At 40.1% G+C, this 24,072-nt stretch overlaps 1 protein-coding gene across 2 annotated transcripts in view; it reads right to left on the minus strand.

The window, feature by feature from the left end:
- The window catches only part of LOC135222826 (mitochondrial chaperone BCS1-like), a gene marked incomplete at its 5' end in the record, with an annotated part of 187,080 nt that overhangs the window by 119,679 nt on the left and 43,329 nt on the right, over positions 1–24,072 (minus strand). Inside the window, 1 exon segment of one of the 2 annotated variants that reach the window (XM_064261142.1) lies at positions 17,172–17,311. Within the exon segment in view, the coding sequence (XP_064117212.1) occupies positions 17,172–17,311 (140 nt within the window). 2 annotated transcript variants of the gene reach the window in all.

Here is a 24,072-nt window from a genome sequence, read left to right on the forward strand (position 1 = left end):
CGAGTTCTCCGTATGGCCCGGAGTTAATTAATATTGAGTGAGCAATGTCAAACTTCTAACGAAGCAAGGGATAGTACGAGAGGCAGAAATAAAAAAAAAAACCCGGAGTAACGCAAAGATTCTAAACATTAAATAAAAAAACAAAATAAAACAAAATAAAACCCATTATATCAGTAAGTGCTTGTGTGAACTATCCTAAGTGATAGGAAAAAAAAAACCCACCCAGTGTTCCTCCCCCCCTCTCTATGTTCGGTAGTGGCGGATAGACACATGCCGGACTTTGACGGGGGTGGGGGGGTAAAGGGTAGGGAAGAACGTGGGGTAGGGGAGCCCTGCCCCCTGAGCGGCCAGTTAAGGACGGAGAAGAAGAAGGGGGGAGGAGGTCCCGAGACCGAGGCACATGACGAGTGAGAATACCATTAGGGGAGGGGAGATCCCACCAGTCCCGAGAGTACACTCCCTCTCATGCAGACTCGGACGCTAGCTGTGAGAAACGAGTCATCACCCCCATCGTACGTGGATGGCAATGTATGGAGGGGGGGAAAGGGGGACTGGAGGGGGGGACCCCGTAACCGTGTGGCTCACCGCAATGAACCGGTGGTCTTCCCAGCCAGGTGAAAGACACGAGGTGGGAAGAACCGTCGGAACAACATCAATATCACTGATATATATAGGATTACTTATAATAATCAATCAATAAAATTAAAGCGATATCTTAAAGCTAGGCTAACACGGGGAACACGAAGCTAAGCAAACAGAAAATTAGGCTAATCGCCGATCCAAAGAAAGGGATATGTTAGCCTAATCTATCTCTAGTTCAAGAAAACAGGGGGCAGGCTAATCACCAATCGACAATTGGGGTATGAAAGCCTAACTTAACGGTAAAATAAATGATAACAGGGAAGCTAATCGCCATACCGAAGCATGGTGTATGTTAGCCAACCTAGTACCTATAATATTATTAATGGTAATCAGGAACTAGAGAAGAAAAGAGAGAACATCAGAATAATTAAGATGATATGACTCTCAAATCGTGACTGATAAAACTCCTAACAATGTAAGGCGTAGCTAGACTAAGGTCCGAAACGTGCGGTCGGCGAGCGTGTCCCGTGGAGGCCTAACTAAAAACTAACTGAATAAAAGATATAGAGACTATGTATAAGTAACCATATCTAAAGTACTGAGAGAAAGAGGGGAAATCCCTAACTGTATGGAAGATCGAAAGAGAGAACCCGTACCGCCAAGCGGTCGAGGGGCATACCGGCCAATAAGGCTCCGAATATGTATAAAACACGAAGATCATCATAAAATGAGATCAGTAACCCCAAACAGTACTTAACTTAGAAGCAGAAGCTGAAGACATCTTGAAAATAAAAGATAATCCAAAAGATAATCCAAAATCGAGCGAAACACAGCACAGAAAAATTCTAGCGTCTGGTTGTAACGCGCGCTATCGAAAGGAATGACGTCTCAGGCGTTTGGAGGCGCTCACGGTAGTAGTAGACCGGGAGCTGTAGCACAGCTCCTCCGTAGTTCGGGGTTTTGTCGAAGGAAGAAGCTAAATGGCAAGGGACCTCTGGTAGTGATTCCACTCGCTCCTTACTATACCGACACTTCTATAAGAAGTGAGCGAGCCATTTATCTTGGCATTATATTGTTTCTTTTTTCTCTAGGATGAATAGCAATATTTATTCCTCAGAAATAGTATCAAAAGGGAACCATTTCACAGGCCGCACAGGTCAAGCCCAGAAAAGATATATATAATAAGAATTCTGAAATATGACCTTTCTAAAACAGGTTGCAGATAACTACATAATCTAAGACAAAATATGTCGGCAGAAAAGAGTGGCTGAATGGCATTTTCACAAGCCATAATCCACAACAACAATCTATTCATTGTCATTAACACTTCCACAACATATTTTCCCTTTATGATGGATATGTGGAAAGTTAGTACAGTGTTTCCCCTGTATTTACGGAGGATGGGTACCAGACACCCTCATGAATAGCTCAAACCCACGAATAGTTAGAACGCCCCTCTAAAAATGCTTATATCTGCCTCTCTTGAGAGTTCAAATACCAAATGTATACTTAAAGTATCATCCTACATCAAATATACCATTGAATTGGTATTACATATTAATATAATTTCAAAGTCATTTGAACCATTTTACCATTAGAAATATATAAACAGCCAATAACAGAGAGAGAGAGAGAGAGAGAGAGAGAGAGAGAGAGAGAGAGAGAGAGAGAGAGAGAGAGAGAGAATAACTCCTTACGATATCAAAAGATTGAAATGAACTTCTATAGGCAACACTTCTTTCCCTCCCATAAATATATATATCTTTTCCAGAGAAGAGAGAAAGAGAGGGCTGAACAAGTACCTATTTGTCTGTCTATCAATTCTTTTGCTGAGAGAGAGAGAGAGAGAGAGAGAGAGAGAGAGAGAGAGAGAGAGAGAGAGAGAGAGAGAGAGAGAGAGAGAGAGAGAGAGAGAGAGATAAAAGAAGGAAGAAATAGAAACCCAAATGTATACCTTATGTAACATCCTACACCAAATTTACCTTAAATTATTATCATATTACTGTATTAATCTTAAGAGATTGTATTAATATAATTTCAAAGTAATCTTAAACATTAGTACCCTTAAAGGTACAGGCAGTCCCCGGGTTACGACAGGGGGTTCCATTCTTGAGACGCGTCGTAAGCCGGAACATCGTCAAAAATCCTAAGAAAACCTTACTTGTAATGCTTTGGGTGCATTAAAAACTATGTAAACTGCATTCTTATTGTATTTTTCATCATTAAAACCCTTCAAATATTGATTATTTTGCAATGTTGGTGTCATACTTCTTCTGCCAGATCAGCGTTGTAGGCGCCATAACCCTGGAAAATGTGTCGTAACCCTGGAAATAATTTCTGATGAATATAATTGAAAAGTGCCTTAACCTCGGAACGTCGTAAGCCGAACCCGTCGTAACCCGAGGACTGCCTGTATATATGTACCAGTGGAACCTCGACATACGAAAGTCCCAAATTACGAAAAATCCAAGTTATGAAAGCAAAGATGAAGATTTTTTTGTTTCTGTATACGAAAATAATTCAGGTTACGAAAGGGTGTACTGTAAAGTCCCGAGATTCGCCGGGACCGACAAGAACAATTTTAAAACTCAAGCTCCACTAACTCAGTAAACTCGCCACCATCCTCTCTCTCTCCCATTGGTTCCTCATGCTAGTCGCCGCCGTAAGATCCTGCTCTCCTATTGGTCAGCATCTATCCCATCATGCCTCTACGTTAAGGCGTCGTTCGGCCACTTTGTCGCATCAGCGTTATCGGACACACACAGAATTCATTTGTTCACATATACGTATTTCGTTAGTTAACGTAAATTCCTGTTAGTGATTTTGCTTTCTACTTGTACGTATACTTCATTGTGTTGTGTGAGAACTTAATTAACTTAATTAGCCATGGGTCCCAAAAATGTTGCTGAAGTTCACGGAAAGAAGAGGATGCTTTCTTTGGAGACTAAGATGGAGATAATTAAGAAGTACGAAGCTGGCATGTGGCTGAGTGTGATCGCTAAGGAATACGGCAGAAATCCATCGACGATAGGCACCATCCTTAAGCAGAAGGAAGCCATAAAAGCAGCTACACCTTCCAAGGGCGTGACTATTTTGTCCAACAAAAGGAGTCACGTGCATGATGAGATGGAGAGGCTGTGTCTTGTATGGATTAAAGACAAAGAAATCGCTAGCAATTCGATAACCAAAACGGTAATCTGCCACAAGGCCAGCGCTATTTTCGGTGATCTGATTGCCCAGGCCGAAGATGACGGAGGAGAAGGGACATTGACGCCAACCCCAGACTTCAAGGCTTCTCGTGGGTGGTTTGATAAATTCCGAAAATGGACTGGCATCCATTCGGTGGTGCGGCATGGGGAGGCTGCCAGCTCGGACACGAAAGTGGCCAAAGCCTTTATCAAGACATTCGATGAGATGACGATCAAGGAAGGCTACAGTTCACAGAACTCTTCAACTGTGAAGAGACTGGCCTTTTTTTGGAAAAAAATGCCTCGTCGGACGTTCATCACGGAGGAAGAGAAGAAGCTACCCGGGCATAAGATTATGAAACACAGGCTTACGCTTGCACTCTGTTCCAATGCCAGTGGGAATTGTAAGGTGAAGCCCCTACTTGTGTATCATTCCGAGACTCCTCGAGCCTTCAAGGCCCACAAAGTGCTAAAGGAGAAGCTTCCAGTGATGTGGAGGGCTAATGCAAAAGCCTGGGTAATGAGACTTTTGTTCACCGAGTGGGTAAATCTGTTTTGGCCCAACAGTGAAGAAATTCTTGGAAGAGAAGCGCCTCCCTCTGAAATGTCTGCTGTTGTTGGACAATGCCGCTGCTCATCCTCCTGGCCTCGAGGAAGATATCCTAGTGGAGTATTCTTTTATCAAGGTTCTTTATCTTCTGCCTAACACCACCCCTCTCCTCAAGCCCATAGACCAGCAAGTGATATCGAACTTCTCTTTTCAAGAGATGTTTCGACATCACCGATACCACAAACCTCACATTGCATGAATTTTGGAAGGAGCATTTTGATATCATGATATGCATCTGACTCATCGATCAAAATGGCAGGAGGTTTTGAGGCAAACCTTGAATTCTTCGTGGAGGAAACTCTGGCCTGATGCCATATCCGCCTGAGACTTTGAGGGATTCGACGTGGGCGAAGCTGATGCAGATTCAGAAACAGTTGACGATCCTGAAACTGTTTCGCAACCAGATCTTGACGAGATCGTTGCACTTGGCAAGTCCATGGGGCTGGTCGTCAATGAGGACGACATCAGTGACCTTCTCCAGGAGCACCAAGAGGAGCTTACGACGGATGACCTGAAGAAGTTGGAGGCCATGCAACATGATGTCGTTCAAGAAGAGTTCTCCTGCAGCGGCAAGGAGGAGGAGGAGGAGGAGGACCCAATGACAACAACAGATTTTAAGGATGCTCTAGCTGCTTTTCATAAAGTGCCATCATTTGTAGAAAAGAGATACTCCAAAAAGGCTTACTCATGTCCTATGCTTGCGCAGTTTGATGACGTTTGCCTGAGTCGTTTCAGGAACATTGTGAAAAGCAGGCAGAAGCAATCTTCCTTGGATAGTTATTTTTTAAAGAGGCCTTTAGTAGGAGTAAGCAAACAGGAAGATCCAAGTGATACAAAAAAGCAGAAAGTTGAAAGTGGTGAAGAAATTGAAATTTTGTATAAAACGTAAAGTATAAAAAAGTAAAAAAAATATGTAAAAATAAAAGACAAAAAAAAGAAATTTCATTTTAAGTTTTTTGTAAAGTTAAGTATTATTTTCTGCCATTTGTTAATGTGTTTCGTAAAGTTTAGTGTTAATGTTTTCCGCCATTTTTTCCTGTTTCGTAAAGTTAAGTGTTCATGTTTTCTGCCATTTGTCCTCCTCCCTGTCGCCACTTTCGTCGGGAGAAATCGCCTCACTCGAAAGGTAGGATCCACATTTTACTACATATGTACGTACAGTATTTCTTATACCCTGTACACTAATAAACTTTATTCACAGGTAATCACAGTTAGGTTAGGTATTGAATGGTCCAAATTGTTGTTTTTCATTGTTTATTGGTCAATTTAGCTTTATTAAAAAATTTACTGTGGTGTTTTTGTAGGCCTTGGAACGAATTAGGCAATTTACACATAAAACGTGGTCCGATAAAAAAATCAGGTTATGAAGGCCGCTTCGGAACAGATTAATTTTGTATCCTGAGGCACTACTGTACATACATACGTACTTCTAACACTTGCAGCCAAAAGAGAGAGAGAGAGAGAGAGAGAGAGAGAGAGAGAGAGAGAGAGAGAGAGAGAGAGAGAGAGAGAGAGAGAGAGAGAGAGAGAGAGAGATTGCATAAAAACCATTAAAATCGTTGCATAATATGGTACTGCTCCCCTTCCGTCACACCACTTGACATATTTGACAGCTTCCTGAGTTCTGAGCTTCTCTGGAGTTGAGAGAAAGTATGGAAATGGATACAAAGAATTCTCATTACAGTTATATTATTATTATTATTATTTGAAAATATTAATAAACACATACATCTATCATAAACATTCTCTCATCTCACTAAGAGAGAGGAGTTATCTTAACGTAAGTGAAATGAAAAGGTTATTTTTATCTCTTTAAAATACTACCACATATGAATTTTGCAATTACAGTTATAGTATTATTATTATTATTATTATTATTACATATTATTATTATTATTACATATTATTATTATTATTAGCTTAAAATATCGATAAACATATTACATAATAGTACCATAAATATTCTTTTATCTCAGTAAAAGAGAGAGAGTAAGTTGATCTCTCTGTTATCTCAGAAATGTTAATTTATGTACATACACTTCTAACTCTTCCAGCGAAACAGAGGGAGAGAGTTACCACTATGACATACAGTCATACCCTTACATACGAAAGTCCCTATGTAGAAAAAATCTAGGTTACGAAAGCAAAGACGAAGATTTTTTTGCTTCTGTGTACAAAAATAATTCAGGTTGCAAAAGGGTGTACTGTAAAGTCCAAGATTCGCCCAGGCCACCAAGAACAATTTTAAAACTCGCACACCGCCAACTCAGTAGACTCGCCACCATCCTCCCACTTTCCCATTAGTCCCTAATGCCAGTTACCGCCGTAAGATCCTGCTCTCCTATTGGTCAGCATCTATCCCATCATGCATCTACATAAGGGAGTTCCTCGATCATTTCGTTTCGGCAGTGTTATTGTACACACATGGAATTCGTTCGTTCACGTAGATTTCGTTCATTAAAGTAAATTCCTGTTAGTGATTTCGCTTTCGTTGTACTGTGAGTTACTTTATCGTGTTGTGTGTGAACTTAATTACTTAAGATATTAGCCATGGGTTCCAAGAATGTTGCTGAAGTTCACAGAAAGAAGAGGATGCTTTCTATGGAGACGAAGATGGAGATAATCAAGAAGTATTAATTTTTCTTTTGCCATGCCTTTGTTAATGGTTATTTCGTAAAGTTTTGTGTTAATGTTTTCTGCTATTTTGTAATGTGTTTTGTAAAGTTAAGCGTACATGTTTTCTGCCGTTTGTCCTCCTCCTCTGTCGCCACTTTCGGACATCGCCTCACTCGAAAGGTAAGGTTCCACATTTTACTACATATGTATCTACATGTACATACAGTATTTCTTGTACCCTATATACCAATACTCTTTATTTACAGGCACAGTAACGGTTAGGTTAGGTATTGAATAGTCCAAATTGTTGTAGTTCATTGTACATGTATTGGTCAATTTAGCTTTATTATAAAATTTACATGTAAAACGTAGTTCTGGATATGAAAAAATCAGGTTACGAAGGCTGCTTCGGAAAAAATTAATTTTGTAACCTGAGGCACTAATGTACATATCTTGTGTGGCAAAAGAGAGAGAGAAAGTTATCCTTATTTAAAAGAGTGAAATGGGTAGATTATTGTATTTCTTTAAAATACTATCACATATGAATTTTTAAATTACAGTTATATTATTATTATTATCAACATTTGAGAGAGAGAGAGAGAGAGAGAGAGAGAGAGAGAGAGAGAGAGAGAGAGAGAGAGAGAGAGAGAGAAATTACATGAACACTTAGTGGCGACAACACTTCTCCTCCCCTCTCCTGTCACATTACTTGATATATTTGACAACTTTAGTACCTAGAGTTAGAAACAGTAGACTGGGATTTCCTTCATTCCTACATAATATTTTAAATTTATAAACTAAAATCTTAATAATTCACTATAGTATTTTCTTTAATGAATTGATATTATTGCTGTTTACATTAATATTAATATTTGGAAACAGTAAATCATTTATTTATCTTACAAAAAACATACATCTCTGTAAGAGAGAGAGAGAGAGAGAGAGAGAGAGAGAGAGAGAGAGAGAGAGAGAGAGAGAGAGAGAGAGAGAGACTATTATTTTTATTATATGATATAATTTCATCTTATTAAACTTACTAAAACAGTATTAATCAATATTAATATTTGAAAATTAGTAAATCATTTTTGTATCATAATGTATTCAGTCATGAAAATAACATCAAAATACATACACTAATTAGTGATTATTTTCATCAGAAAACCCCACGAACAGGCAAATTTCCCACAGATATTGGGTAGATATGGTCCAGAGAAATCTGCAAACCGTGGGTCCGCGAATCTAGAGAAAACGAATACAGGGACCCCACTGTATTCCCATTCTCTTTCATCTTGTGCACTGTTTGAACTTCCATATGATTAAGTTACTCCTAAATGCCTTCTTCCATGAATTTCCAGTCCTTTAATGAACTTACTTTGGTACTTCCATTTCTATTACTTTTCTGACAATTAACATCTTACTTTCTCGTCACAAGGGTGTTAAGGGGAAATATTCCACGATTTTGTCATCAAGAAATGGGTATACATGCTAATCTTATCTACTAATGACAAGAAAATCAATTACAGGCAGCCCCCGTTATGGGCGGACTCAGTTAACCCTCTTACGCCGAAGGGGTGTAATAAAAATCGTCTCCCGTATGCCGAGGCAGTCTCGGAGTGAGCGCCGAAAAGGAAAAAATATTTTTTTCAAAAAATCACAGCACGCTTAGTTTTAAAGATTAAGAGTTCATTTTTGGCTCCTTTTTTTTTGGCATTGCCTAAAGTTTAGTGTGCAACCATCAGAAATGAAAAAAAATATCATTATCATATATAAATAATGTGATATATGATAGTGTGAAAACAAAACTTCATATATAATTGTATTCAAATCTCGCTGTGAGCAAAACGGTTAAAGCTAATGAGTTAATTTTTTTCGTATGGTACAATAAATTGCAATCATTTTGGTATATAACACATTGTAAAACGATCAAAGCAACACAGATAAAATATTATAACAAAATGCATGAATTAGTAACGCGCGGACATAAAAAAAAATGTTTTTTCAAAAATTCCCATCACCTAAAATCTAAATATTTTTCTAGAGACTTCCAATTTGTTTCAAAATAAAGATAAATGATTGAATATTACTATACTGTAAGAGTTTTAGCTTACAATTGCAGTTTTCGACCATTTCGGATGAGTTAAAGTTGAGCCAAATGGCAAACTTTTTTAAAATATATTTTTTTTATAGCAAATATTTCAAAAATGAGAAAAGCTACAACCTTCATTATTTTTCGTTGTATTCTACATGAAATTGTGCACATTTTCAAATATAAAACTCTATGAAACGCAGCAAATATAACGATAATGCGACGTATGCATTTCGGAGATTTGCGACGGAGATTTCGGGCGCGGAGGGAAGGAAAGTTTTTTTTTTAAATTCACCATAAATCTGAATATTGTGCTAGAGACTTCGAATTTGTTTCAAAATGAAGATAAATGACTAAATAATACTAGACTGTAAGATTTTTAGCTTACAATTGCGTTTTTTCGACTATTTCAGTAGAGTCAAAGTTGACCGAACGGGTTTTTTTTCTATTTATCGTGATTTATATGCAAATATTTCAAAAATGAGAAAAGCTACAACATTCAATTATTTTTTGTTGTATTTTACATGAAATTGCACACATTTTCACATATAAAACTTTATGTAACGGCTAATTTAAAATGGTGTAAACATTACGACAATCGCACGAAAAAATTTCTGATTTTTTTCGGAAGAGTTACCGCGCGGACCTAAAGAAATTTTTTTTTTTTTTCAATAAATTCACATAAATCGAAATATTGTCGTAGAGACTTCCAATTTGTTGCAAATGAAGGTAAATGCTTGAATATTACTAGAATATAAGAGTTTTAGCTTACAATTGCATTTTTTGACCATTTTGGTAGAGTCAAATTTGACCGACGGTTTTTGCCACTTATCGTTATTTATATGAAAATATTTCAAAACTGATAAAAGCTATAACTATGAGTTGTTTTTAGTTGTATTGTGCATAAAATTGTGCACATTTCCATATATAAAACTTTATGTAAAGGCTAATTTAAAATGGTGCAACATTACCACAATCGGACGAAAAAATTTATCGGAAAAGTTACGCGCGGACATAAGGAAATAGTTTTTTTTTCATAAATTCACCATAAATCGAAATATTGTGCTAGAGACGTCAATTTGTTGCAAAATGAAGGTAAATGATTGAATATTACTAGAATATAGAGTTTTAGCTTACAATTGCGTTTTTTGACCATTTTAGTAGTCAAAGTTGACCGAAGGTTGAAATTTTGCCACTTATCGTTATTTATATGAAAATATTTCAAAACTGATAAAAGCTACAATCATGAGTAATTTTTTGTATTCTACATGAAATTGTGCACATTTTCATATATAATACTCCATGTAACGGCTAATTTAAAATGGTGCAAAAGTTATGTCAAAGTGACGAAATAATTTCCGAGATGTGACACTGATACTTTTTAGTGCGATCAGAAAGAAATTCGCGCTTGCGCGCCTGCGTAACGATTGTAAACAAAACAACGCCTTGATCCGTGAGCTCCCAGCATCCCCCAAGGCGCGTGATTCAAAAGTTTTTGGTTGGTAGGCCTATAAGTATTTTTCCGCGAATTTAAAAAAAAAATTTTTTATGTCGACGTTTAATATGTCCAATCGGCACCAGGGAGACAATTTATGTCGACGTTTAATATGTCCAATCGGCGTAAGAGGGTTAATGGCGATCCGGTTTTATGACGCTTGTCTAGCACTATAAAATCGGCAATCTATGGCGCCATAAAATACCTAAAGGAGGCGCCATTATCCGGTTATTGGCATCATAAGCACCATAAATCATCAAGTTTCCGTTAACGGTGGTTTTTGCTTATCAGCACCCTGCCGAGAACAAAACCTCCGCCAATAACTGGAGACTGCCTGTACATTTACAGGTACCAAAGCGAAAGAGTTACAAGAAATAAAAATTTTGTAAAGCATCAAGACATAGTATGTTTGGGTCGTTGTGAAAAAATCCTTTATGAAATTTCCTCTAGGATGAAAGACTCCTGGGAATATCTATCAACAACAGGAGAGCTACGAATTAATCCTATTGAAGCTATGGAGACAATTAGTATCATAAAGTGGTTGATTATGAGTCTGTCCAATAACTGATTAAAGCCATGGAGACAATCAGTATCATAACGTGGTTGATTATGAGTCTGTCCAATGACATCCAGAACACCATAAATATGCAATATCCAGTTTATTTTCCAAGCCTCTGGGTTTGGCCGAGCTAAGACATAAACTGGGAGCTTGTGGTTCAAGCTAAAAGACCAAATAACTGTGTGTGGCCCACAGTCACAAGTGCCTTGCGCGCACCTGGGTCCAGACAGTTGGATATAATGTTGTACTTACCAGGAATGAACCCTTGCATATTCCCAGTGTCTTCCACCTATGTCCACATAATGATTTCTGTTACCAAAATAGCATACAACCTGACCTTACTACACCTTTACTCCTTAGTTCTTCACCTGGGCGATTGTTGCTCAGTTGTCTACCGTAACTCTTCTTTAAGATGACAGATAGCCCTCAACTTGAGGAAGTTGGATGTGCTGCTTCCTATTTACTGCTGACCACATGCCCATTTCCTGCCAACTGAGGAGATGTCCCCATAACATTTACTTGGTGCATCCATGAACAGATGGACCTCCAAAGGGCAAGAAACCTGAGGACTTCCTGGAGATAAGTAACTGGGTTTTGCCACCACTGCAGGTTCTTTAGGGAATTCGTCTCAAGCTACAACTAGAATGACCATGCTGGAGACACACAGTAGACCATGACTTTGCAGCTGGAGCTGAAGGAACTTGATCCTAAAGTGGCTGTGTGGTAAAAACCTCTCTGGAGACAGGGATTACGTATATACTCGCATATTATGCGACTTTTGAAACCTAATTTTGAAGCTAATTTTAAAGGGGTCGCATCATACACGCGGTATAAAATTAGCGTTACCGTCTATGCTTTCCCAAATCGGCAGATCGCGATAGTTACTACCGGAGGAAAACAGATATCTTTTAAAAGTTATGCTTTACTTGTACTTCACTATATCCAATAATATTGTATGCATTCTCATATTACTATTGTATTTTAAAATACAAAAGAGCGATCGTGCGCCATTTGCATTATTTTGGTTTATTCAACATGTTTAACTGTTCTAAACTAACCATCTATTATTTCCAAATCAGTTGATTAAGGCACACACTGAAGGATTTTTTACTTTTTGTTTTACTCAGTAAAAGAAACATTTGTTTACTTGAACTATTATTTTCATTTTAGGATACGCAGGTAAGTGAAAATTATTTAGTGAAAGTGAAAAAAAAAATGCATAAAATTAATAAACTAAAATCCTCCAAAGTCTCTCTCCGTGTCCGTATCATCAAATACTGCTCTGAATTCTTTGCCATCAAGGCAGTCATCATATTCGTCATCTTCCAGATCTTTGATCATTTCATCTTCATCTCCTGCATCTTCGATAGGACATCGTCAAGTCATATGGAAGGTATAGTCTTGTCACCGTGGCGAGCTCTCTGGCGTGGGCTTTTAAAGATCTGCCCTTATGCTAATTTTACAAAAACAACTGCCCGTGTGTGACAGACCTTTGAATGTCCTTGAGACAAACCCCGAGGCTATAATTATAAGATTATAAGGGGTTTTCATTCCCAGGTACTTTAATCTCCTTCCTATTCGGCCCTGTCTCTCTCTCTCTCTCTCTCTCTATCTCTTCTCTCTCTCTCTCTCTCTCTCTCTATCTCCTAAATCTTACAGCTGTCCGAGCGAGAACTTTTTTTTGGGACAACATAGGGAAAAAAAAAGGCGCATTTCGCATTTTCCATACTATTTATTTTGGATACGATGCCCTTTCTCGGCTGTGAAGATTGATGTCTATCCATGGCTGTGAGATGACCAGGAATAACTTGTAAGTCGGTGTCAAAGCCACTCCACACTTCAGTCAGGCCAAAACTTTGCCATATCGCATTCAAGGCAATATTCAGTCATTGTTTCCTAGCTATTATTTTCTCAGAGAGAGAGAGAGAGAGAGAGAGAGAGAGAGAGAGAGAGAGAGAGAGAGAGAGAGAGAACGAGAGAGAGAGAGAGAGAGAGAGAGAGAGAGAGAGTCTGTCTGTATACGATTGTTTATCTTTTCTCACTCGTCAAACTTACTGTTATGCTTTATTTCATATTTCCTTGCTCACCAATTTATTCAATACCTACGATATTAGAAATCAAGATATGTGTAGAAGGGAGAACTGCCTCCAGACTCTACAGTCAGTATGGATTTTAAACGCACGTGGAACTGGTTGAAATATTCGCAACAGCACCAAAATGAGATTCCCTGTTGATAGAAAATCTGACTCCGTTTTCTTGTTTCTATTGCATAAAAAAACTTTATCAATCGTGAACCTACGTAATTTATTTAGAATTCTGCGCAAGGCGGAAAAGATAAATATTTGATATCTGTAATGGGAGAAATGGTTTTATCTCTGTTGTTATAAATTTGGCAGATATGAGATCAAAACACGTGGGTGGACCAAACAGCCCAGCCAGAGAGCTCCGCTCATTTTGTAAATACTATTGTTTGGCATGCTAGGCGTTACCCGATTCATTTGGGTTTGGGTGTGCGCTGCTGCTACTGCTACTCAAATAATCGCATTTTTCTTACTAATCCCAAAAGTTGACCATGGAAAATCCCAAGATTAACAACAGAGAGAGAGAGAGAGAGAGAGAGAGAGAGAGAGAGAGAGAGAGAGAGAGAGAGAGAGAGAGAGAGAGAGAGAGAGAGAGACTGTGTGTTACGTGTAAACGTTCATTCTAAGAAATTCACAGAGTAGTATAACTAACACCTGATGGCTGGTTGGTAGCCATGGAGTCTGTTATCCAATGACTGCCCTCTGCTTCTGTTCTATTTATAGACATATGCCGTGGATGACACTAAGTTTGAACGTTACCATGTTCGTGATTTTCTGACTGCTGACGGCAAAAATTACTCGATAATTTTCTTTATATAATTATTTCTTCGTGAAAACAATAATATAATATGATCATTTTAACTTAATGTATCGGGTATGAAAAATACAGTGTGTTCGTAGCGATGCGTCATCAATAGTGGTATGAAAAATACCACAGGTGTTGTTAGCAATAACTAATCACAAAGTACAAATCCTTTTCCCGGACCATCCTCAAAATTTTTACGACTCTTTCACTGCAAGATCGATATGGTGAAATACATTATATAGTCATACTTATTGTTAAAATTCACAAGTTGAACTGCAAAACATTATTAGATTTTGATTATGTACATATATTTTTTACGTTTTACGGAATGTTTGTTTGAAAACTAATAGTATTAGTGAACATATGATATTAATTGTCCCCCACTATTTTATTATAGTGATCTTAATTATCTCACATTCATGTAACAGTATTATATTAATTAATTATAAACTAAACGTAATTAATAAATAACAATAATGAAAAACATAAAGGAAAAAAAATGTTTTTGCTGCAGTAGTGATGTTTATTTGATTATGCATCTAACCTCACATTTCCGAGATTGAAAAATTCCAAAAACCGAAACATCGGAATGTGTGTACTGCACATTTTTTTAAACACGCACACAATGTCTACACATTTACTGATACCCGTTGGTGAAAGATTCAAATTACAGTATTTATTTTCGAGAGAGAGAGAGAGAGAGAGAGAGAGAGAGAGGGGAGAGAGAGAGAGAGAGAGAGAGAGAGAGAGAGAGAGAGAGAGAGGAGAATGATTTAGGACTCCAAGGCGTGTTATTTTTACAATTATTTTATTATCTTGGTATTCTTTTTAATCTTCAGATCTTCTATTAAATTCTCGAGATTAGTAAGAAAATTACCGTAACTTCACTAGCACAGCAGCACACATCTGAACTACTCGGCCATTAGCACGCTAAACCACCAACCTTATGAAACTGACCTCGGAAAAGGAACTACCGCATGATAACATGAGATACATGACAAAAACCACTGTTTATTGGTGAAAATTTGGGGTCGCATGATATGCGAGATCGCACGTTACTCGAGTATATACGGTATAACAACTTGGCTGAAGGACACAGTTGTTACGGGAAATGTTGAGTAACAGAGTCTCATGATCCTGTAGTCTGATAGCTGAACTAAGGCTGTTGCTGTTGTCAATCTCCATTCCCCAGTATGATGCCTATGCTGAAGGGATCAGGTCAGACTACTCTTGGCTGACGTGAAACTCTAGATATTAGCAGAGCTTATACAGACAATTCAGGAGTTTTTCACACACAAAAAAACTGTAACTGTTGTCATTACTAGCCATTTGTTTAGGTATCTCAGGTGTCTCATCCCCCCCTTGGCTGAAAAAGCATTTGTAGGTGGGGAAAGACATTTCCTTCCCCTTCTTGCAGGCTGGAGACTTTGGCACCAACTGTACCCCTCTCCTTGGCTGGAAGGACAAAGACTCCTGGACAGGAGAGGGTGGATAAGACCATCTCAAAGGCGTGGCAGACAACCTCTACAGTCTCATCTTCTGTGGATTCAAAGAAGAATGGTCCTCCTTTTTAGAGCCAAATGCTGCCTGAAAAAGAAAAGAAGCACCCAAGTACAACACTGCCATGCCTGTTTCCATTACTGTTAGATTCTAAAAAAGATTCTCCATAGAGGCTGTGTCCCACTTTTCATAAAGTTGGCTGGAAGTTACAACACCATCCAAATATCCAGGATCAATGCCTTGCCCAGCAAGAGCACCATCCTCTTGATTTTAATGACCATCAACTATGTCTTTGCCTTCCTCTTTCCAGAAAAAACTGAAAACTGAAAGTAGCAAAGATCAATTCTGCTACTTGGTGATAGTGAGCTACAGCCAAAAGGAATTTCTCGGTTGCACAGATTTCACAGTTATGGAGGGTAGAAAGACTGATGTTGGAGAAGTTAAAGAGGATGGATTGAAGGATACTGGGTGAAGCTTCTCTCTTTAAATCCTAAGGTCACTGTTGAAGATCACACATATCCAGTTCACCACTTCAGAAAAAGAAGTCTCCTACTGCATCAAACAAGTCATCCTTATGTCAATTTAATCAGAAAACTTGAATCAAGAAAACAGTATGTCAAGAAAGTTGAAACAAGCCTTCACAAAGAGAAGTACATATAAGAGATTGGCAAAGGCCTGAAGGCTCAGGCTCCCAGGAAGCACAGGAATCTTGGGAATTGTCAGGCATGGGGTTGTAGTAATCAAGGAAATCTTGAATTATGGGGAAGGTTGACAGTGGCTGTTGATACCGAATAGGATAGAACATTACTCAAGAAGGGCAAAGAAGTAAGGATTATTCCTTTAAGAGGCCAATTCCAGAGGTGAGCATCCTTTTTTTTCCAGCAATCAACAGGTACAGACTCTTCCAAGGGTCGTTATAAGAGGGAAGCTGCAACTGCATTCACTGACGAATAAAACTTTAGTGATCTTCTTAATGACTGGACTCATGGCTGATATGACAATCACTTTATATACTCACTGAATGAGCTCCACTGAAGAAGGGGCACCTCTCCTTGCACTATTACTGTAATAAATCTTTAATACTACGTATGCCATAATGACAGTGAACTGTACACACCAGCAAATATGGAAAACATGTGGCTAACTGGAAACACTTTGATATATATTTCCAAGCAAAAAGCTCGAAGATTCTCACAGAGCTGTTGCTATCAGCACTGATGAAACAAACTTTTAGGAGAGCATTTATTACCCAACACTGGGTTTATGAGATATATGTAAACAATCTCTCTTCTTCAGTCTGAAAGACAAAACACAGATTGTCTGGGGGTATTCAAATCATTAAATGTTGATACATTATAACTGGTGGGTTTCTTATGAGACAAACTACATTATAACTGGTGGGTTTCTTATGAGACAAACATATATTAAATTTGTATTTTTATATGATACTAATAATATGCAATAAATTACAGTAGATAAAAAAACACTTTGAACACTCTTATCATCCTCCACATACAGCCAAGGACAAGTTATCTCTTCCAGGGACACAAGAAAACCATAGAATCACCCACTGATAAAACCATATCTTTAAAAAACAATGAGAAATGTGGCAGTGAATCTAGCACCTTAAACATGTGTAGTATACAAACCTTCTTCAATAATATCTTGAAAGAGCTGCTTCTTTTTGCCAAAAACAGTAAAAGACACATTTTCCCAAGGGGTACCATGATGCAGATCTAAAGTGTGCTGTTCTCTTGCCCGTTCCACTTTGATCCAACTCCCTCGATACCTAACAGAGCACCATTTTCCAAAATTATAGCATATCAGGGTAAATATATCAATATTTAAATCACTAGTGTTTTGAATTAAAGATATTGTATAAGGAGAGCTAGTAACATCATACATAATCCATTTAAAATTTAATAATAATAATAATAATAATAATAATAATAATAATAATAATAATAATAATAATAATAAAAATAATAATAATAATAATAATAAAAATAATAAAAATAATGTGGCGCCGTGGCAGAGTGGGTTAGGTCGTCAATGGACTGGTTAAGCAACATTGGGGCTGGTCAGTCGTTGGATGGGTGACCGCTCTCCTTGGCGTTGATTCCTTGGGAAAGGATCTTTACCATAATTTCCTAAGTCTACTCAGCTGTAACTGAGTACCTATCCCTGATGGGGTAAGGTCCAGCTATGAGTTAAATAGCAAAACTCAGCAATGATGTTAAGAAATGAAGGAATAAACGACAACGACGTAAATGGAACCTCTGCCAACAGAGGAGCTTCGTCCGGCAGCCAGGTATTCAACCCAATTGAAGGGGAAGATGGTCAGGTACTTGGAGGTCATCATCCAGCAACTGACCACCACAACGACAGTAACCAACAGCCTGAGCTTGGAGCTACAGAAGCAAACCAAAGGAAGAAATGGACAAGAGAAGAAAGTAAGGAAATATGGAGATGCTACATCAGAAGCAACCCGATGGAGAGAGGATACAGAAGGTTGGTCAACATCCGGAATGAGATAAATAACACCCCCCAAAACAGAGCAGAGGCTGGCAGACCAAGTAAGGATCATAAAGAAAAAGAATTGGCTCTCCCCAACAGAAAGAGAAGAACTGGAAAGTGAAATGTCACACGACAACCAATTACACGAAGACGAACTGAGAGACGATGCCACAGAAGACAACAGGCGACGAAATAACAGAGAGGACGGAATGGGTAGAAAAGATTAGACAATGGATGGAGCCAGATACAGAAAGAACAAAGATCCCCTCCATGAAAGCCTACAACACCAAGAAATTAAGGGAGAAAACAAGTGAGGTCAATGAAATAATGGGCATAATACACACCACCAGTATCACAGAAACAAATAACTTGGCATATGCAAGAGCAAGATTAGTAGCAGAACTGATGGGGATTCGAACACCAACACCACCAGCACAACCAACCCAACAGAAATCAAAACAGCCTTGGAAAAGGCGCCTGGAAAAGCAAATCATGGTGACTTGAGTAAACTGAAAGAGATGGTAGAAAAAAAGGCTAAGAAGCAAGAAAACAAGGGAGGAACTCAATGAGAAATACAAAGTACAAGAGAGGGACTAAACAACACAATAGAAGATGTAGAACAGAGGCTTAAGGCCAAAGCACATAAGATCCAACGGTACATGAACAGGAATAAGGGATACCAACAGAACAAACTATTGCGGACCGGAACCACCCAGAGACTATACAGCCAACTAAGAGGGGAAGACAACCACCAAGAAATTCCGGAAGCCGAACCAAGTAAAAGACTCTGGGAAAACATATGGAGCAATCTGGTATCACACAATAAACATGCAACATGGCTCCAGGAAGTCAAGGAAGAAGAAACAGGGAGAATAAAACAAAGATTCACAGAGATCACGACAGACACAGTCAGACACCACTAAAGCAAAATGCCAAACTGGAAAGCCCCAGGTCCGATGAAATCCATGGATACTGGCTCAAAAACTTCAAAGGCCCTACACCCACGAAGAGCAGAACAACTCCAGCATTGTATCTCAAATCACCATGCACCCAAATGGATGACCACAGGAAGAACATCCTTAGTACAAAAAGACAAGAGTAACGGAAATATAACCAGTAACTACAGGCCTATCACCTGCCTACCAATAATGTGGAAGTTACTAACAGGTATCATCAGTGAAAGGCTATACAACTACCTAGAGGAGACAAACACCATCCCCCACCAACAAAAGACCAGCTCCTGATAGACAAAATGGTAATGAGGAACAGTAGGAGAAGGAAAACCAACCTAAGCATGGCATGGATGAACTAAATAATAAGAAAAGCCTTCGACATGATACCACACACATGACTAATAGAATGCCTGAAAATATATAGGGCAGGGAAAACACCATCAGCTTCCTCAAAAATACAATGCACAACTGGAATACAATACTTACAAGCTCTGGAATAAGACTAGCAGAGGTTAGTATCAGGAGAGGGATCTTCCAGGGCGATTCATTGTCCCCACTACTCTTCGTAGTAGCCATGATTCCCATGACAAAAGTACTACAGAAGATGGATGCCGGGTACCAACTCAAGAAAAGAGACAACAGAATCAACCATCTGATGTTCATGGACGACATCAAGCTGTATGGTAAGAGCATCAAAGAAATAGATACCCTAATCCACGACTGTAAGGATTGTATCTGGGGACATCAGGATGGAGTTTGGAATAGAAAAATGCGCCTTAGTCAACATACAAAAAAGCAAACAAAAAGTAACGAGAACTGAGGGGATAAAGCTACCAGATGGGAGCAATTCATTAAAAACACAGATGAGACTGGATACAAATACCTGGGAATAATGGAAGGAGGGGATATAAAACACCAAGAAATGAGGCCACGATCAGGAAAGAATATATGCAGAGACTCAAGGCGATACTCAAGTCAAAACTCAATGCCGGAAATATGATAAAAGCCATAAACACATGGGCAGTGCCAGTAATCAGATACAGCGCAGGAATAGTGGAATGGACGAAGGCAGAACTCCGCAGCATAGATCAGAAAAACTAGGAAACATATGACAATACACAAAGCACTATACCCAAGAGCAAATACGGAACAGACTATACATAACACGAAAGGAAGGAGGGAGAGGACTACTAAGTATAGAGGACTGCGTCAACATCGAGAACAGAGCACTGGGGCAATAACTGAAAACCAGTGAAGACAAGTGGCTAAAGAGAGTGCAATGGGAAGAAGGGACTAATAAAAGTAGACGAAGACCCAGAAATATACAGAGACAGGAGAATGACAAGCAGAACAGAGGAATGGCACAACAAACCAATGTACGGACAATAATTGAGGCAGACTAAAGAACTAGCCAGCGATGACACATGGCAATGGCTACAGAGGGGAGAGCTAAAAAAGGAAACTGAAGGAATGATAACAGCGGCACAAGATCAGGCCCTAAGAACCAGATATGTTCAAAGAAAAAACGATAGATGGAAATAACATCTCTACCACATGTAGGAAGTGCAATACAAAAATGAAACCATAAACCACATAGCAAGTGAATGCCCGGCACTTGCACAGAATCAGTACAAAAAGAGGCATGATTCAGTGGCAAAAAATCCAAAAAGCCCTCCACTGGGAGCCTGTGCAAGAAACATCAGCTACCTTGCAGTAATAAGTGGTACGAGCACCAACCTGAGGGAGTGATAGAAAACGATCAGGCAAAGATCCTCTGGGACGATGGTATCAGAACAGATAGGGTGATACGTGCAAATAGACCAGATGTGACGTTGATTGACAAAGTCAAGAAGAAAGTATCACTCATTGATGTCGCAATACCATGGGACACCAGAGTGGAAGAGAAAGAGAGGGAAAAAAATGGATAAGTATCAGATATGAAAATAGAAATAAGAAGGATATGGGATATGCCAGTGGAAATTGTACCCATAATCATAGGAGCACTAGGCACGATCCCAAGATCCCTGAAAAGGAATCTAGAAAAACTAGAGGCTGAAGTAGCTCCAGGACTCATGCAGAAGAGTGTGATCCTAGAAACGGCGCACATAGTAAGAAAAGTGATGGACTCCTAAAAAGGCAGGATGCAACCCGGAACCCCACACTATAAATACCACCCAGTCGAATTGGAGGACTGTGATAGAGCAAAAAATAAAAAATAAAAAATAAAAATAAATAATAATAATAATAATAATAATATACTTAGGAAGCAGACCCTCTCTCAAGCATACTTTATTAAAAGTAATGGCTACTTCAGCAGCATTAAACTTGTAGAGATTCTTCTCTATTTTGCGAAAAGCGACTTTTTCCGTGCTACTTAATCAGGCTAGTAGACCACCTATAGAGGTCATGGTCAAATATAGGGTCAAAATAGGTGTATATGTTTGAATTTTACAGATAAACTATGATACCATAGTCATCAAAGTCATTAACAATTTTTTTCTCTCTCTCTCTCTCTCTTAAAGCGAGCTTTCGTCTGGAGCTGCCAGACATCCTTGGGCTGGGAAGCTGAGGGTGGACTGATCTTGATGCGGTGTCCGTCCTCATTATATCTGTGGTTGACAGCAGGGGGTCTGCCACATGCTTGTCTCCTATTGGCTGGTGGCGGTGAGTCTTCGTTTTCATTGGTTGCCTGAGCCAGGTCTCAAGCCACTTTCTTTGAGCCGATGGTTGCGTTGCAGCATATCCTGCAGCCGCCTGGACCTCCTGAGCGGCGCTGTAACGTTGATGAGCGTTGCGCTACGCTGTGGGACGTCACGGCTAATTTGATTTCCATCGGCTGCAGGAGAACCTCGTTTGGGGGCGTTGTCTTCCGTGGAGTTGTCGTGATCGGTGGTGTCATTGTTGATGGCAGGTCTTCTCATACTCGTAAGGATGAGAAATTTTTCCTGCGTCGTATTCAGTGTAGGTTTTATTTGCTGGATGAGGAGCACCTCCAGCAGGCGCAACCGACGGGCATCAGGGGCCTTCCCGATAATTTTCGTGTTCTCTATGATGACATCCCGGGAGATGGCCTCCTGATGTTTGGTGCGGGTGCGATTCTTGATAGCCCCCTCTTGAGCGTGGCACGAGTCTCTTTGACAGTCGCATGGTAGTCATACATATGTAGGCGCCGCTGCATTTGCGGACTGGGCATGTATACTGGTACACTACATTCGTCTGCTTCGGGGTTCTCATACCTGTGGAGAGGGGTTATTTTTCATAATAATGTCGCGCGTCCTCCGATTCTGGTAATATATATGATTAAGTCGATATTCTTGGTGTCGTCATTCGGGGATACATTATCAGAAATAATTTTCTTAATGGAGTCCTCTTCACGGTAATGGGAACTCAAGAAGGCTTTGTAGTACAGCTTGATATTATCCTGGGGGCGGGGCTGCGGGCTCTCACTACCATACCATTTCTCCAGGGCTGTGCGGAATTCCTTGCTGATTAATTTATTTGAGTACCCGTTATTCACAAGTATACTTGGGAGGCGCGGTCGAGTTCCTGGTGAGTGTCCTGCCAGGTCGAGCAGTGGGAGAGGGCCCTCCTGATGAAGGCCCTAATGGTGGTGCTTTTGAATCTGGTGGGGCACTCGCTGTCTCCGTTGAGGCAAAGTCCTAAATTGGTCTTCTTTGTGTAGACTGAAGTACGGAGACCGTCATCCGTCTTGCTTACAAGGACGTCGAGGAAGGGGAGCCGATCGTCGGAGCTGTGTTCGACTGTGTAATTCAGCACACTACACTGCTGAAATGCTTGATGGAGGGCTTCTACCTCATCCTCAGCGTCGACTTGCACAAAGATGTCATCAATATAACGTCCATATCTGCAGGGTTGCTGCACCCTGGCGAAGACCCGCTCCTCCACGGTGCCCATATAAAAGTTAGTGAAGAGGACCCCCAGGGGGGAGCCCATCGCCATGCCGTCCTTTTGGCGGAACATCTGGCCACGGTGGGTGGAGAAAGGGGCCTTCTTCGTGCAGATCCTCCAGGAACTCGACCGTGCCTCCCAAGTACTTGTGAATAACGGGTACTCAAATAAATTAATCAGCAAGGAAGTCCGCACAGCCCTGGAGAAATGGTACGGTAGTGAGAGCCCACAGCCCCGGCCCAGGATAATATCAAGCTGTACTACAAAGCCTTCATGAGTTCCCATTACCGTGAAGAATAGGACTCCATTAAGAAAATTATTTCTGATAATGTATCCCCGAATGACGACACCAAGAATATCGACTTAATCATATATATTACCAGAATCGGAGGACGCGCAACCTTATTATGAAAAATAACCGCTCTCCACAGGTACGAGAACCCCTGAAGCAGAAGCATTTAGTGTACCAGTATACATGCCCAGTCCGCGAATGCAGCGGTGCCTACGTAGGTATGACTACCATGCGACTGTCGAAGAGACTCGTGCCACGCTCAAGAGGGGGCTATCAAGAATCGCACCCGCACCAAATATCAGGAGGCCATCTCCCGGGATGTCATCATAGAGAACACGAAAATTATCGGGAAGGCCCCTGATGCCCGTCGGTTGCGCCTGCTGGAGGTGCTCCTCATCCAGCAAATAAAACCTACACTGAATACAACACAGGAAGAATTTCTCCTCCCTACGAGTATGAGAAGACCTGCCACCAACAATGATACCACCGATCACGACAATTCCACAGAAGACAACGCCCCCGAATGAGGTACCCCTGCAGCCGATGGAAATCAAATTAGCCGTGACGTCCCACAGCGTAGCGCAACGCCCATCAACGTTACAGCGCCGCTCAGGAGGTCCAGGCGGCTGCAGGATATGCTGCAACGCAACCATCGGCTCGAAGAAAGTGGCTTTGAGGGACCTTGGCTCAGGCAACCAATGAAAATGAAGACTCACCGCACAGCCAATAGGAGACAAGCATGTGGCAGACCCCCTGCTGTCAACCACAGATATAACGAGGACAGACACCGCACCAACATCAGTCCACCCTCAGCTTCCCAGCCCGAGGATGTCTGGCAGCTACAGACGAAAGCTGGCTGTAAGAAAGAGAGAGAGAGAG

This window comes from Macrobrachium nipponense, chromosome 8, assembly GCF_015104395.2.
Source record: "Macrobrachium nipponense isolate FS-2020 chromosome 8, ASM1510439v2, whole genome shotgun sequence".
Lineage (NCBI taxonomy): Eukaryota > Metazoa > Arthropoda > Malacostraca > Decapoda > Palaemonidae > Macrobrachium > Macrobrachium nipponense.